Consider the following 18,651-nt stretch of genomic DNA (forward strand, 5'->3'; position numbering starts at 1 on the left):
ATGAAGACATATGCACGTCTATCAGATGTAGTAAATGAAGACCTATGCATGTCTATCAGATGTAGTAAATGAAGACCTATGCACATCTATCAGATGTAGTAAATGAAGACCTATGCATGTCTATCAGATGTAGTAAATGAAGACCTATGCATGTCTATCAGATGTAGTAAATGAAGACCTATGCGCGTCTATCAGATGTAGTAAATGAAGACCTATGCACCCGTCTATCAGATGTAGTAAATGAAGACCTATGCACACGTCTATCTGATGTAGTAAATGAAGACATATGGACGTCTATCAGATGTAGTAAATGAAGACCTATGCATGTCTATCAGATGTAGTAAATGAAGACCTATGCACGTCTATCAGATGTAGTAAATGAAGACCTATGCATGTCTATCAGATGTAGTAAATGAAGAGGTATGTACATGTCTATCATATGAGGTAATGAAGACCTATGCACAGGTCTATCAGATGCAGTGAATGTAGACCTATGTACATGTCTATCATATGAGTCAATGAAGACCTAGGCACACGTCTGTCAGATGTAGTGAATGAAGACCTATGCACGTCTATTAGATGTAGTAGATGAAGCCCTATGCACATCTATCAGATGCAGCAAACGAACATCTATGCACAGGTCTATCAGATGGATTCAATGAAGTCCTATGCACACATCTATCAGATACAGCAAATGAAGACCTATGCACATGTCTATCAGACGTAGTAATTGATGACATATGCACATGTCTATCAGATGTAGTAATTGAAGACCTATGCACGTCTATCAGATGTAGTAAATGAAGACCTATGCACATGTCTATCAGATGTAGTAATTGAAGATCTATGCACATCTATCAGATGTAGTAAATGAAGACCTATGCACGTCTATCAGATGCAGTAACGGAAGAGGTATGTACATGTCTATCATATGTGGTAATGAAGACATAGGCACACGTCTATCAGATGTAGTGAATGAAGACCTATGCACGTCTATCAGATGCAGTAAATGAAGACCTATGCACGTCTATCAGATGTAGTAAATGAGAACATATGCACTTCTATGAAAACCTATGCACACGTCTATCAGATGCAATAAATGAAGACCTATGCCCGAAATGAAGACCTATGCATGTTGCAGATGGAGTAAATGAATGCCTATGCACAGGTCTATCACATGCACTAAATGAAGACCTGTGCACATGTCTATCAGATGCAGTAAATGAAGACCTATGCACACGTCTATCAGATGTAGTAAATGAAGACCTATACACATGTCTATCAGATGTAGTAAATGAAGACCTATGCACGTCTATCAGATGCTCTAAATGAAGACCTATGCACAGGTCTATCAGATGTAGTAATTGAAGACCTATGCAAACGTCTATCAGATGCACTAAATGAAGACCTACGCATATGTCTATCAGATACATTAAATGAAGACATATGCACATGTCTATCAGATGTAGTAATTGTAGACCTATGCACATCTATCAGATGTAGCAATTGAAGACCCATGCAAACGTCTATCAGATGCACTAAATGAAGACCTACGCATATGTCTATCAGATGCAGTAAATGAAGACCTATGCACATGTCTATCAGATATAGTAATTGTAGACCTATGCACATCTATCAGATGTAGTAAATGAAGACATATGCTCGTCTATCAGATGTAGTAAATGAAGACCTATGCATGTCTATCAGATGTAGTAAATGAAGACCTCTGCACATCTATCAGATGTAGTAAATGAAGAAATATGCATGTCTATCAGATGTAGTAAATGAAGACCTATGCATGTCTATCAGATGTAGTAAATGAAGACCTATGCACGTCTATCAGATGTAGTAAATGAAGACCTATGGACACGTCTATCAGATGTAGTAAATGAAGACCTATGCACACGTTTATCAGATGTAGTAAATGAAGACATATGGACGTCTATCAGATGTAGTAAATGAAGACCTATGCATGTCTATCAGATGTAGTAAATGAAGACATATGGACGTCTATCAGATGTAGTAAATGAAGACATATGGATGTCTATCAGATGTAGTAAATGAAGACATATGGACGTCTATCAGATGTAGTAAATGAAGGCCTATGCATGTCTATCAGATGTAGTAAATGAAGACCTATGCACGTCTATCAGATGTAGTAAATGAAGACCTATGTATGTCTATCAGATGTAGTAAATGAAGAGGTATGTACATGTCTATCATATGAGTCAATGAAGACCTAGGCACACGTCTGTCAGATGTAGTGAATGAAGACCTATGCACGTCTATCAGATGTAGTAGATGAAGCCCTATGCACATCTATCAGATGCAGCAAACGAACATCTATGCACAGGTCTATCAGATGGATTCAATGAAGTCCTATGCACACATCTATCAGATACAGCAAATGAAGACCTATGCACATGTCTATCAGATGTAGTAAATGAAGACCTATGCACATGTCTATCAGATGTAGTAATTGAAGATCTATGCACGTCTATCAGATGTAGTAAATGAAGACCTATGCACATGTCTATCAGATGTAGTAATTTTAGACCTATGCATGTCTATCAGATGCAGTAACTGAAGAGGTATGTACATGTCTATCATATGTGGTAATGAAGACCTAGGCACACGTCTATCAGATGTAGTGAATGAAGACCTATGCACGTCTATCAGATGCAGTAAATGAAGACCTATGCACGTCTATCAGATGTAGTGAATGAAGACCTATGCACATCTATCAGATGTAGTGAATGAAGACCTATGCACGTCTATCAGATGTAGTAAATGAAGAGCTATGAATGTCTATCAGATGCAGTAACTATGTCTATGAGATGCAGTAAATGAAGACCTATGCACATGTCTATCAGATGCAGTAAATGAAGACCTATGCACATGTCTATCAGATGCAGTAGAAGACCTATGCACACGTCTATCAGATGCAATAAATGAAGACATATGCACGTCTATCAGATGTAGTAAATGAAGACCTATGCATGTCTATCAGATGTAGTAAATGAAGACCTATGCACGTCTATCAGATGTAGTAAATGAAGAACTATGAATGTCTATCAGATGCAGTAAATGAAGACCTATGCACGTCTATCAGATGTAGTAAATGAAGACCTATGCACATGTCTATCAGATGTAGTAAATGAAGACCTATGCGCACGTCTATCAGATGTAGTAAATGAAGACATATGCACGTCTATCAGATGTAGTAAATGAAGACCTATGCACATCTATCAGATGCAGTAAATGAAGACTTATGCACATGTCTATCAGATGCAGAAAATGAAGACCTATGCACAGGTCAATCAGATGTAGTAATTGAAAGCCTATGCACATGTCTATCAGAGGTAGTAATTGAAGACCTATGCACGTCTATCAGATGCAGTAAATGAACACCTATGCACACGTCAATCAAATGGAGAAAATGAAGACCTATGCACGTCTATCAGATGTAGTGAATGAAGACCTATGCACATCTATCAGATGTAGTGAATGAAGACCTATGCACATCTATGAGATGTAGTATATGAAGACCTATGCATGTCTATCAGATGCAATAAATGAAGACCTATGCACACGTCTATCAGATGCAGTAAATGAAGAGCTATGCATGTCTACCAGATGCAGTAAATGAAAAGCTATGCACATGTCTATCATATCTAGTAAATGAAGACCTATGCACACGTCTATCAGATGCAGTAAATAAAGAGCTATGCATGTCTACCAGATGCAGTAAATGAAAAGCTATGCACATGTCTATCATATCTAGTAAATGAAGACCTATGCACACGTCTATCAGATGCAGTAAATGAAGACATATGCACATCTATTAGATGTAGTAAATGAAGACTTATGCATGTTTACCATATGTAGTAAATGAAGAGCTATGCACAGGGCTATCAGATGCAGTAAATGAAGACCTATACACAGGTCTATCAGATGCAGTAAATGAAGACCTATACACAGGTCTATCAGATGCAGTAAATGAAGACCTATGCACACATCTATCAGATGCAGTAAATGAAGACCTATGCATGTCTATCAGATGTAGTGAATGAAGACCTACGCACATCTATCAGATGTAGTGAATGAAGACCTATGCACGTCTATCAGATGTAGTAAATGAAGAACTATGAATGTCTATCAGATGCAGTAACTGAAGACCTATGCATATGTCTATGAGATGTAGTAAATGAAGGCATATGCACAGGTCTATCAGATGTAGTATATGAAGACCTATGCATGTCTATCAGATGTAGTATATGAAGACCTATGCACACATCTATCAGATGCAGTAAATGAAGACCTATGCACATGTCTATCAGATGCAGTAGAAGACCTATGCACACGTCTATCAGATGCAATAAATGAAGACCTATGCACGTCTATCATATGTAGTAAATGAAGACCTATCCACACGTCTATCAGATGCAGTAAATGAAGACTTATGCACATGTCTATCAGATGCAGAAAATGAAGACCTATGCACACATCTATCACATGTAGCAAATGAAGACCTATGCACATCTATCAGATGCAGTAAATGAAGACTTATGCACATGTCTATCAGATGCAGAAAATGAAGACCTATGCACAGGTCAATCAGATGTAGTAATTGAAAGCCTATGCACATGTCTATCAGAGGTAGTAATTGAAGACCTATGCACGTCTATCAGATGCAGTAAATGAACACCTATGCACACGTCAATCAAATGGAGAAAATGAAGACCTATGCACGTCTATCAGATGTAGTGAATGAAGACCTATGCACATCTATCAGATGTAGTGAATGAAGACCTATGCACATCTATGAGATGTAGTATATGAAGACCTATGCATGTCTATCAGATGCAATAAATGAAGACATATGCACGTCTATCAGATGTAGTAAATGAAGACATATGCATGACTATCAGATGTAGTAAATGAAGACCTATGCATGTCTATCAGATGTAGTAAATGAAGACCTATGCATGTCTATCAGATGTAGTAAATGAAGACATATGCATGACTATCAGATGTAGTAAATGAAGACCTATGCATGTCTATCAGATGTAGTAAATGAAGACCTATGCACGTCTATCAGATGTAGTAAATGAAGACCTATGCACGTCTATCAGATGTAGTAAATGAAGAGCTATGCATGTCTACCAGATGCAGTAAATGAAAAGCTATGCACATGTCTATCATATCTAGTAAATGAAGACCTATGCACACGTCTATCAGATGCAGTAAATAAAGAGCTATGCATGTCTACCAGATGCAGTAAATGAAAAGCTATGCACATGTCTATCATATCTAGTAAATGAAGACCTATGCACACGTCTATCAGATGCAGTAAATGAAGACCTATGCACGTCTATCAGATGCTCTAAATGAAGACCTATGCACATGTCTATCAGATGCAGTAGAAGACCTATGCACACGTCTATCAGATGCAATAAATGAAGACCTATGCACGTCTATCATATGTAGTAAATGAAGACCTATCCACACGTCTATCAGATGCAGTAAATGAAGACTTATGCACATGTCTATCAGATGCAGAAAATGAAGACCTATGCACAGGTCAATCAGATGTAGTAATTGAAAGCCTATGCACATGTCTATCAGAGGTAGTAATTGAAGACCTATGCACGTCTATCAGATGCAGTAAATGAACACCTATGCACACGTCAATCAAATGGAGAAAATGAAGACCTATGCACGTCTATCAGATGTAGTGAATGAAGACCTATGCACATCTATCAGATGTAGTGAATGAAGACCTATGCACATCTATGAGATGTAGTATATGAAGACCTATGCATGTCTATCAGATGCAATAAATGAAGACATATGCACGTCTATCAGATGTAGTAAATGAAGACATATGCATGACTATCAGATGTAGTAAATGAAGACCTATGCATGTCTATCAGATGTAGTAAATGAAGACCTATGCATGTCTATCAGATGTAGTAAATGAAGACATATGCATGACTATCAGATGTAGTAAATGAAGACATATGCACATCTATTAGATGTAGTAAATGAAGACTTATGCATGTTTACCATATGTAGTAAATGAAGAGCTATGCATAGGGCTATCAGATGCAGTAAATGAAGACCTATACACAGGTCTATCAGATGTAGTAAATGAAGACCTATGCACACATCTATCAGATGCAGTAAATGAAGACCTATGCACAGGTCTATCAGATGCAGTAAATGAACACCTATGCACACGTCAATCAAATGGAGAAAATGAAGACCTATGCACGTCTATCAGATGTAGTGAATGAAGACCTATGCACATCTATCAGATGTAGTGAATGAAGACCTATGCACGTCTATCAGATGTAGTAAATGAAGAGCTATGAATGTCTATCAGATGCAGTAACTGAAGACCTATGCATATGTCTATGAGATGTAGTGAATGAAGACCTATGAATGTCTATCAGATGTAGTAAATGAAGACCTATGCACGTCTATCAGATGTAGTAAATTAAGACCTATGCACACGTCTATCAGATGCAGTAAATGAAGACCTATGCATGTCTATCAGATGTAGTAAATGAAGACCTATGCACACATCTATCAGATGTAGTGAATGAAGACATATGCATGTTTACCATATGTAGTAAACGAAGAGCTATGCACAGGGCTATCAGATGCAGTAAATGAAGACCTATACACAGGTCTATCAGATGTAGTAAATGAAGACCTATGCACAGGTCTATCAGATGTAGTAAATGAAGACCTATGCACACATCTATCAGATGCAGTAAATGAAGACCTATGCATGTCTTTCAGATGCAGAAAATGAAGACCTATACACAGGTCTATCAGATGTAGTAAATGAAGACTTATGCACAGGTCTATCAGATGCAGTAAATGAAGACCTATGCACACATCTATCAGAGGCAGTAAATGAAGACCTATGCACAGGTCTATCAGATGTAGTAAATGAAGACCTATGCACACATCTATCAGATGCAGTAAATGAAGACCTATGCATGTCTATCAGATGTAGTGAATGAAGACCTACGCACATCTATCAGATGTAGTGAATGAAGACCTATGCACGTCTATCAGATGTAGTAAATGAAGAACTATGAATGTCTATCAGATGCAGTAACTGAAGACCTATGCATATGTCTATGAGATGTAGTAAATGAAGGCCTATGCACAGGTCTATCAGATGTAGTATATGAAGACCTATGCATGTCTATCAGATGTAGTATATGAAGACCTATGCACACATCTATCAGATGCAGTAAATGAAGACCTATGCACATGTCTATCAGATGCAGTAGAAGACCTATGCACACGTCTATCAGATGCAATAAATGAAGACCTATGCACGTCTATCATATGTAGTAAATGAAGACCTATCCACACGTCTATCAGATGCAGTAAATGAAGACTTATGCACATGTCTATCAGATGCAGAAAATGAAGATCTATGCACGTCTATCATATCTAGTAAATGAAGACCTATGCACATCTATTAGATGTAGTAAATGAAGACTTATGCATGTTTACCATATGTAGTAAATGAAGAGCTATGCACAGGGCTATCAGATGCAGTAAATGAAGACCTATACACAGGTCTATCATATGTAGTAAATGAAGACCTATGCACAGGTCTATCAGATGCAGTAAATGAAGACCTATGCACACAACTATCAGATGCAGTAAATGAAGACCTATGCACGTCTATCAGATGTAGTGAATGAAGACCTACGCACGTCTATCAGATGTAGTAAATGAAGAACTATGAATGTCTATCAGATGCAGTAATTGAAGACCTATGCATATGTCTATGAGATGTAGTAAATGAAGACCTATGCATGTCTATCAGATGTAGTATATGAAGACCTATGCATGTCTATCAGATGCAGTAAATGAAGACCTATGCACACGTCTATCAGATGCAGTAAATGAAGACCTATGCACATGTCTATCAGATGCAGTAGAAGACCTATGCACATGTCTATCAGATGCAATAAATGAAGACCTATGCACGTCTATCAGATGTAGTAAATGAAAACCTATCCACACGTTTATCAGATGCAGTAAATGAAGACTTATGCACATGTCTATCAGATGCAGAAAATGAAGACCTATGCACAGGTCAATCAGATGCAGTAATTGAAAGCCTATGCAAATGTCTATCAGAGGTAGTAATTGAAGACCTATGCACGTCTATCAGATGCAGTAAATGAACACCTATTCACACGTCAATCAAATGGAGTAAATGAAGACCTATGCACCCGTCTATCAGATTCAGTAAATGAAGACTTATGCACAGGCCAATCAGATGTAGTAATTGAAGGCCTATGCACATGTGTTTCAGATGTAGTAATTGAAGACCTATGCACGTCTATCAGATGCAGTAAATGTAGAAGTATACTTGACTGAGTTTAAGTGTTGGTGCTCACCTCAATAATTGTTGCCCACTGCCTTTCTTCATAGGTGGGGACACTGGATGCCAACTATATGGTGCCCTGGTGTGATGCTGTCCTTTTCCTTGAAAGTGGATCCCAAGCATGGAAAGCACGGCGACGACACAGCGGTCAACAATATTAAGTTTTACTGTAGCAGCGGCATCATAATTGAAGGCAATGGTGGAAAGATGGGAACCTATGGACCGTGGAGCGCCTCCTGTGCGAAGGGGATCTGCGGCATTCAGACCCGGGTCGAAGGACCCCAATGGCTCGGCGATGACACAGCTCTGAATGACGCCCAGCTGTTATGCTGCAATGTCTGATGAGGGCTCTGTCACCCTCTTCCATTCAACATCCGTTAAATTTGACCGTTCCTCTTTAGTTTTGTGGAATTCATGTTTGCAATGAAATCATCCTCATTTAATAAGTGTCTCCAGTGTCCGCACTCGCCAGATTGTACCGACTGTAGGGGCATGTAGCAAAGGTCAGGGTGTGCAAGTGCTAGACAGAGCGCTATTTGTGAAATGCCTGAGATACCCAACTCTCTGGTGTCATGCAGGATGGCCACTCATGGCTGAATTAGTTTCTGCATCTCAGCTCTTGGTGAGGAGTGATCCGGGGTTTCATGTATGTATAGACCCATGTGCCCGCTTAGCTCTTAGGCTTCTTCAAAAAGTGGGGGTCCTGAGAGCTCAGCACAGAGGAGGGATCCGTCTATGAATAATCCTTATGTATCTGTTTGAGATCAATTGGAAGGAATTCCTTCGATTTGTATTTTCAGTCTGATTCAATCATTCCCCAATGTGACCAACAGGGACTCTGTTCATGGCTTAAGTGCTCTCATTTGCGTTCATTAAAGTGAATATCATAATAATAAAATATTAATAATTGTAATATATAAAACAATGTTGGCAAAACTTCAATAAAATTCCTACAAAGATTTGTGAAAAATTGACCAAAATGTTATTTCGACAATGCATTCATAGGGTCCATCTGGAATGTTTCACATTTGTGCTCAATGGACCCCAGCCGGCCCATAGGACTGGGGGTCTCCAAACAGCACTTTAAGATGAGTAGCAGCACCCTTGAGATAGATGGGGATGCAGATTCATACTCTTGCACCAAATCAATAATGACAACTCAATAGTTTGGCAAAGGGAGTCCGTTTAATAACAAGTACAAAAAACGGGGAGTTCAATGAATATCAGCCATCGCTCGATCTTCCTTCTCGCTTCAACTGCGATTAATTTCTGAAAAAACATACCATTTATACCAAAAACTCATCATCATCACTGACGTGTAACTCTTAAAACATAGCATACAACTCGATCGGCTCTAGGAAGGTAACTTTAATATAGGCACTATGGGCCTCATCACGAGTCTGGCGGTAACCCTTAAATTCGGCGGTAGTGCTATTACCGCCGCATTTAAGGGTCCACAAGATCATGGCTTTGGTGGATTTCCCCCCAGCTCTGAGCTGGGGGGAAATCTGCGGCAAAACTGCAGATTTTCGGCGCAATTACCGCCCGCCTGAAATCCGCGGGCGGTAATAGCGCAAATTTTCCCCATTGGGCCCAATGGGGAATGAGGAATTCCCGATGGGCCCAATGGGGAATGGGAAATAACCCTTCTGCCAAACCTGTGATCCAGCGTTAATAGCGCCGGGGGGTTTGGCGGTAGGGCTATTAGCGCTGGCGCTAATAGCGCCGCCGTTACCGCCCAACTCGTGATGAGGCCCTATATCTGCATATGGTAACGGGGAGAGGAAATTGGATAAACAATGTCAGGTGGGGCAACTAAGCCTTTCCTTCAAAATGGCTACTGTTAACGTCACTAGAAGTAGGATATCTCATTGGTTCTACTAACTATAGGACCCTAGATTACCCGGTCCACTATGATTGGGTTGGCATCAACCCCACTCATACTTTTCCACTTGCGCTTAGCAGCGTGCAGAATAGCCAGCCAGGTACAGGGAGTTCGTCTGCACCCCAGCCTTCCTCCAATTATTGTTACAATCAATCATCAGCTCTGTGGTCATGTGTCAATTATTTCCTTGCACTTTAGCCTTCAGTCTGCTTCTTGGTCTGGGAAAGTTAGGGTGTCTGAATATGGCAAAGGTCCATGCGTAGGTGTGAAAGTTTCATCCCTTCCTGCTCACCTGGTCACGTGATTCCGACACCGTGAAATCGGCCTTTCCTTCATGCAATTCCATGCATTTGATTTAATTCTGCCAGTCGTCTGCCATCTGTGGCTTATCTTAACCTTTCCGAACAGGATACTCTGTTCTTCTTTCTCTTTAATTGTATCCACTGTCGGCCTTGGTTCTTGGCATGGTTATCTTCATCTGAGTTTCTCTCCGTCTTTAATTCTCGATTTGTTTGCTGCGAAACTCTCCCCTTGAGACCTTTAGTAACCTTTGGTTGATCCTGCTCTTGTGAGTAGTGGAAGTATACTTATATAAAGTGCTTCTTTCAAGGTAGATATGTATAGGTGGCACTTTCCACAATCTACTTTTGCTACTAAGCATGAGAAAGCCTTACGATTCCTTGCTTGTTGCGGTTTCTTTGCATATGTACACGTTTTAACTAACTGAATATCTTCATCATGCATGTGGCGTATGTTTTTCACATCTTGACATCAATTGTTTTACTTTTAGGCTCAGGATGTTGCTTATCCATGGTAGTTCGCCTCTAGTTGTCATCCTTATCAGGTTGTTATATCTTCTATATATGAGTCAGTTTAGGTTCTCATGACGTCATCATTTGTCTTCCATCAGTATCTTCTTAGCTTCTTCGGGTATTACATTTTGACAGTCGTCATTCTGTCTCACTTGTCAATATGGTTTTCTCAATGGGTACCTTACTGTCCATGTGTCGGTACTTCAATAGGTGCTGTTATTCTGACAGGTACTGGACAGAGCCCAACTGCGGCTCTCTTCTGGTTTATTTGCTCATTATACATCACACATTTTGGCATGAATGTTCCTGGTACTTTAAAAGGGGCGGCAGGAGTGTGAATCATGCTTGGCACCTCCTCTACACTCCCCCCTCTGGGTGATTCATCGACCACTCTAACTTCTTCTTTTGTATCCACCTTTATCTCATCCTCTGGATCCAGACATACAGGTCTGAAGAAATATCTCCTTGCCGTCCATATCTTTATGACTACCTTCAAGCTTCCTGCTGTTCTTACATGCTCATCTTTATTCCAAGTCATTAGTTGACATTCTCCACTTGGATTGCAATAGATCCATCTTCCCACATAATTGCTGTGTTTCCTTGGATACCGAAACTTTGTTTCTTCGGTGTATAAATGCTGGATTTCACAACGTCTCTTATTTCTTCATCAGTTAGGTCCTTGGGCTTCCAACCTGACTCGACATTTATCATGATCTTCATTCCTATGGCCTTTTTCGCAGTTTTCTGGCACTGAGAGATTATTATCTTGATAACACAAAATCCAAGTAATATCATCACTAGCAGGGCTCCTAGGAATTTGAATGCATCTGCCATCCATTGTGGAACCCATGAGAATACTCATCCAAACCAACTGTCATCATCAACTTCGTCAACGTCATCTATCATCTGATTCTGTAGGTTTGTCAGCATACCTACAGCTTCTGTTAAAGTTCAATTTCCGTCATCGTGTGATGGTATAAATGTGCAGCATGATTCTCCAATTTTTGCACAAACACGTCCATCCATAGCTGTGATCATGTCAAGGACATATCTATTCTGGAGAGTCATTAGTCGAATCGCCCTTAACTCTTCCTTGATTGCATTTAATCCTTTTATGGTCGTGTTGATGGTTTGCAGTTACTCCCATTTGGTTATCTGTAACCATTTAGTATTTGCTCCAACCTGAACTCTTGGCATCAGAATTGTTGTGAACACTGATGAGGTTAGGCTGAACAACCTGTGTTCATATGGGATTGCATGAAAGGCTTCTTCTGATTTGGCAGAAAAGTAATTTTCTATCTTCATTCGGCTCATCAGTTCCATAGACCTCTTCTTTCTCAGGTGAGCATCTGCTTTCAGGAAACTGTCAATATTCAGATCACTTTTTGGAATCACCAAGGCTGGAACATGGACATTCACTAATGTGCATATACCTCCCCAATTCTTCAGTAGTCTGATATATGCTTTGGATCCACATGCCCAATAATGATCCATGATCACTGCAGTACCATGTACCATTCCTGGAGTGTCAAAGACTCGACCACAGTTCTGATTCTCTCCCATTTTCCTTGTACCATTATTCCTGAAGCAGAATTTTGGACTCTCCAATGGCATTATCTGCAAGGGTCCTCCTCTGTCCTCGACCCATGTCAATAGTTTAGCAAGCTTTGGCCATAATGGCTTGCATCCATTCTGTATTATGTCAATGGTAGACTTGTAATGACTGATGACCATCCATGCAGATCACTACTCCTTTCTCCCATCCTTCTGGTGAAAGCAATGTTCCCCAGATTTGCATGTGGCCTGGGTTCTTCCAACTTCGAGCTTCTTCTGGAGTTTTTCCTGCAACATTCAGTATTTGGTTTGTCTCTCTTTTGATCTCCGCTCCTTTAACTCCATGTTTCTCATATATGATCACAATGTTCTTTGTTTTGCTATTGTTTCTCATCTTTATGTCCTGGACATAATCATCTTCATTCGGATTGGTTACTTCAGTTGCCCATTTGAGTGAAGCATCACTTCCCATGAACTGCCCTCCGGTCTTTCACATTGCTATATGTGATAGGCAGTGTGCCGTCTGCACATCTATTTCCACAGCTACGAAGATTTTTGACTTCCCCACTCTGTACGGTAAAAGTTCACAAACAAAACATTCTTCCTCTGTAGTTTGTCTTCCAAATATGTTGATACCATATGTTATTTCCCAAGTGTGCTGTGCTGTCCAGGTAGTGGTTTAGTTCGTTATTGTCTTCTTGTGTGCTTCTTTTGATTCACGAGGTTTTCCTGTAGTTTGCTATAATCACATCCTTAAATGCCTCCATATAGCTTCTTCTTGCTGGAGGATTCTCAGGCATCTCCATCCATGGTCCAGGCATTTTCATCTGTACCATTTGAGAAGGAGAAAGTCTGGTAATTCTTTCCTTGTGCTCTTGTATATTTTTTGCTCTGGTTATGAATGTCCATATAGACTCTGCTATTGTTCCAGCATGTGGCTGTATTGCAGGACTCAAGCTTGACCCTTTCATCACTGGATTGGGTGTGCTTGTCAATGCTGTCTCTGTTTATCTATTCTCCAACTCCTTTTGTCCTTTAAGAGTTCAGCTTTCTCCATTTGTCTTTTGACTTTGCTTGGTGTGGAGCTTCTCATAGTTGGTTGTCCAACCTTCCCCCATTCTTTGGAATGTGGTTCTGCAGTTGTTGACACTAGACCAGGTGTATGTGCACTCATCATATGCGTATGTTTGTCTTTCATTAACCCCCTCTCATGCTTGCTCTGCTGACCCTGTCTTCTGCAGTTTAATTTATTTGTTAGCAAAAGTGTGTGGGTGTCATTGCTAATCACATCCATTTCAAGTCCACTCACCCCTTTACCAGACTTTCTAGGGACACGAATGACTGTAAGGTTTGGGCACCTTCGTGGGTTTCATGCGTACATCATTAGGTGGGTGCACTGGAATATGGACGCTGTATGCACCAATAAAAAATGCAGTTTGAATCGTCAGTGACAGTAACACAATACCGAATGCTATACATAGGTAGATGATTTTTCTGTAGGTCAATTTACAGCACTTATTTCTGGGCCAATGTGAGCATCTCTCCTCCTGAAGGATTACTATTATGGCTGCATTTCGATCATCGAAGGAAAAAAAAACCTCAATTTTTAAATCATTCTAGATAGTGTCATATCTGGGTTCTGCTGTCTCTTCTTGCAGGTCACAGATACTGGAACGATTATCCTCTCTGCATGAATAATAGATTGTCTCTTGCCTCTGGAAACAGTTCTCTCTTCCAGATACCAAAATGTCAAATAAGGTAATAAGTTCAGCAGGTCTTTAATGTTTGTGTTCAACATAAACAAGCTCCCAGTCAATGCCTCTTATCTGTTTCACTCCAGATGACATGTTGCTTCTCCTCCAGCAAAAGTGTATTTCTTGTCAACACGTCCACGATCTGTCCCTCATATGAAAGTTCACATTCTTCTCTGGTAATTCTGATGATGATTAGAAAGTTCGACCTGCATTATAATACCATGCAGGAGCATGCTCATCTGTGTAGAATTTGCTGGGTCTCTGATGAAAGTGAGGACGTCAACACCGGCAGGTCTCCCAACAAGCTCTGGAAAGTCCTCAATCAGGTGAAAAAACCCATTGCTTGCTAGTCTGCTATCTTCTTGTGACAGGGACATTTGTCTTATCCTCTCTGTACTCCGGAAGCAAAAGAAACTGCTCTGCAATCACGATGAGCAGCCTCTTCATTGTCTTTTCGTTTCAGGATCTTGAAGAAATTCTGTAATGTTTGTGAGCCTTCCCACCAACGACGGGTACAATCTCAATACTAACTCGAAATATATCAAAACTTCCTTAGTGATGTCACTACTGCATGACACCATAAATGAGTCCAAATAAGGCTTCTGTGTTAAAAGAGTCAGGATACTGTATTTTCTTCCAATTTATGTGTCCTCGATCAAAATTTGGCATATCCTTTTCTCATCAAGGCTTTATTGTACCTCAGTCCAAAGTTCAAAGTCACCAAGCTATGTTGTGGCTTATACGTGCAATTTTTCTTCTTCACCCTGCAACTAGGATGCACAGAGTGTCTGTGTTTATGTCCTTATCCCCTTGTTTTGCTCAGAGAAAATGTCCAAAATTAAGCCACAACTTTGCACAAACGTTCTTTGCCTTTGCTTTGCTGGTCATGCGTGCTTCTTCCTCATCATGGATCTCGTTTGCATGTGCTGTGGTTCTTCCCCATTGTCTGTAGTCTCTACGTGTTGGAGTGAGGGCAGAGGGTCTTCTGCGTTGTATGGCTTGATGTCACCCAAAAAGATCCAAGCTCTTCTTCCCTGTAACTTGACTGCAGAGGGAGTGACGTCCTCCACTCTAAAGTGACCGTTAAACCTTGGCTCGTTCCACTTCTTTCTCATGTGGTTTCTTACCAGGACCGTGTCCCCAGGGAACAATTGTGTTACACGTAAACCTTGAACTTGGTTTGTTGCAATATCTCCTTCTGTGCTCTGTGCTGCCCTGCACCCTTCTTGTCATCGCTGCAGCTGTCCTGAAATTACAGTAAGGCAAGTTGTCATTCAATTCAAGTAATTTTGCATTTCCAATCCTAAAACTTCCCCTGTTGGCTGAGCATCACATCTAGCTCTATCTCTGGGTGTCAGTGGGGTGTGCATCCTTCTGCCTGTCACGATTTCATTCGGCGTGAGATGGTGGTCAGACCCAGGCTGGTTTCTGAGTGCATACAGTGCCAGTGGAAGACAGTGTAGCCATCCCTTCTTTAGAGTAAGCTTCAACTTGGCTATCCTTTCCTTTAACAAGCTGTTGAGCTTCGAACATCCCATTCCCTTGAGGATGAAACGCTGATGAAAACGTGTGCTTTATACCAAGCAACAAGCTGATGTCACTAAGATGTCCTGCTCCAACATAACGGAAATTGTCTTGAAAATCCCTTCATCTGCTTCCCAAGACATGGGATACTGTTGTGCTTTTGGTAAAATTGCTCCTGGTTTCAATTTAATCTTCATTTCTCTGACCCCTTTCAACAAACCTACGTCATAAGGGCCTGTAGTCCATACTGAGACGGGCACTTTTGCCATGTCAACAAAATATTCAGGACGTTTTTGTACCAGCATCATTCTCTGGGGCACCTCTCTTTTGATCATTTTCACCCAATAAATGAGATTAACCTCAACTGTTGTTTTATCTATAGCTGTTTGCTCTTCAAACAGATCGTCATCAGTGACGTCAGTCAATCTGTATCCTTCCTCAATGGCGATTACTGTGCACCATTGTCTGCCTTTGTCATCACAACCATCGATCAATGCCACTTTTCCTCGCACTATGGCTGTGTGTATTGCCAAGAGAAACACTCATCCCTTTTCCTCGTGCACAGGTATTCTTGGCCTAAATAGAAACTCATCTGGGGTTCTCATTGGTTTGTCTGTAAGGCCTGGTAGCCATGACATTAATATGCGTGCTCCATACGCGAACATTTCTGGCTCCAATGGAGCTGCTCTCATAGCCATTTGTCCTGCGTATGCTCTCATCATTTTGCATACGTTCAAGTAATGCATTCCTGGAGTTGAACATATTATGCCCTTCTCCGTGAATGAGATTGTCATGTTTAACTTCGTCATTAGGTCTCGTCCCAATATATTTACTGGGGTTTGCCTTGAATACAGCAGTGGCACATTCATGTCACATTCTCCTATAGAAACTGGAAGTTATTTTGAAAAAGGAACACGACTTGCTGCTCCTGTGAAGCCCTGAGTATTTATGGCATCGCCGGATAAAGAGAACTTGCCTTCACGTATACACGAGCGTGTGGCACCCGTGTCAACTAAGAAAGAATACACCTTATCTCCCATGAAGACATCTACCCTTGGTTCCATGTGAGGGTTTGGTGTCACTGATGGGATAGAACACATCAGGTTTCCCAGTGAGCTGTCCTAATCCATACATAACTCAACTGTCCCATGTTGAGTGAATGGCCTTCCTCCATCACCAGTATCATTTCTTATTCCAGAATTCAGTACCTGCCCTGTACTTATTGTCTGTAACAGTTGCATCAGCGACTGCTGAGACTGTCCTTGCAGAAAATGTATCATATTCTGAGGTTGCAAATGTTGCTGTGCTCCTGGCACTTGCTGCTGCACTGTGTGATTTTGTGCAACTCCATTTCCACTCTGCTGTAAAAAAACAGGTGGCTTCACCAGCCCTACTCTTGTTCCTTGGTCATTTTTCACCATGCCCTGACTTCTGCATGTGCGTGCTAGATTCCCTGTCATCCCACACATCCATCATATTGCCAGTGGTCTGATTATTGCCGTTTGACATATACTGATTGCCATTTTGCATGTTTTGGAAACTTCCCTGATTATTTTGGAAACCTCCCTAATTACTCTGCCATCCTCTTCCTCGAAAGCCTCTCCCCCTTGGGTAAAACCTGTTATTGCCTTGATCCCCCCTCCCTTGATTTTTGGCTTGCTGCATGTTTGATCCATCTGTGTTAGTTATCATTGCCCCTTCAATGACATATTTTGACAATTTCTTTTGCACTAATTTTGCCTCTTCCTCTTTTCGTGCAGCCTTTTTTTGTGATTTTTCTCTTGCAGATGCCTGCAATAGTGCGCTATGGTCAACTGTATTTTGGACCACGGTTTGACCTCAATTCCTACCAATTTCTTGAGCTGCTTCTGTACTTGATCTGGCAGCCCTTGGCATAATATATGGTAAAACACGGGTATAGATTTCCGCCAAGATTCACGAGTTTCCAGGACCCAGGCATCTTGGAAATTCAGAATGTAAAGCAAAGGATCCTCTGACTCCTTCATTTTATGTGTAATTATAGCTCCCATGTCAGAAGTATCCGGGTATAGCAATCGTAAAGCTTTCCATACCGAAGTTCTGCAATTGTTAAATGGCGTTCCATCATGCGCAGTATTACCTGTAGTCACACCAGGGTAACCTGCACGTGTCCACACATCGTCAGCTGTATCACCAATTATGGAAATTAAAAGACCCTTAATATCTCTAATGGCTAACGTGTTCTCTCCTGTCATTTTTTCTAGCTCATGTATCCATTTTCCGGCTCCCGATGTCAACATAGGAAGCTTATTTTTCAGATTTTCCCGATCCATGTGTGGCCAGGGTATATATTGAGGCCTCGTTCCTCCTTTTTCGAGTAATGGGAATTGTGACACATGGCACTCCTTTTCCTCTCTCATAATTTTTCTATCCACTGCAGGGGTAATATTTCTGCATTGCCGTCTACCTGGCAATGTCCTTAATCTGCTCACATAGGTTGGTGGGGACACCCCCTCTGACCGTAAAATACCCCTTCATGTCAGTCTGATTGTGTGGCTGACTCTGATGTCTTAGGTACAGATCCACTAGAATCTGACCATCTTATTCCCTTTCCCCTAGAGAAGCATTTTTCACATCTTCTCTCATCTTCTCTTGCCGCACATTCCTCTCTTTCTGCGTCTGATATTGTCTGTGTCCAACTCGTACAACTCCTCT

General features: G+C 40.8%; 1 protein-coding gene across 2 annotated transcripts in view; it reads left to right on the plus strand.

Moving 5' to 3' along the window:
- The window catches only part of LOC138580068 (vitelline membrane outer layer protein 1 homolog), a 152,919-nt gene extending 143,521 nt beyond the window's left edge, over positions 1-9,398 (plus strand). For both annotated transcript variants that reach the window (XM_069650315.1, XM_069650316.1), the window contains one exon: positions 8,476-9,398. In XM_069650315.1, the coding sequence (XP_069506416.1) occupies positions 8,476-8,770 (295 nt within the window). In that variant the 3' untranslated portion in view covers positions 8,771-9,398. The remainder of the gene's footprint in view (positions 1-8,475) is intronic.
- The last annotated feature ends 9,253 nt before the right edge of the window (positions 9,399-18,651 follow it).

Source organism: Ambystoma mexicanum, chromosome 3p (assembly GCF_040938575.1).
Source record: "Ambystoma mexicanum isolate Mex_15411 chromosome 3p, UKY_AmexF1_1, whole genome shotgun sequence".
NCBI lineage: Eukaryota > Metazoa > Chordata > Amphibia > Caudata > Ambystomatidae > Ambystoma > Ambystoma mexicanum.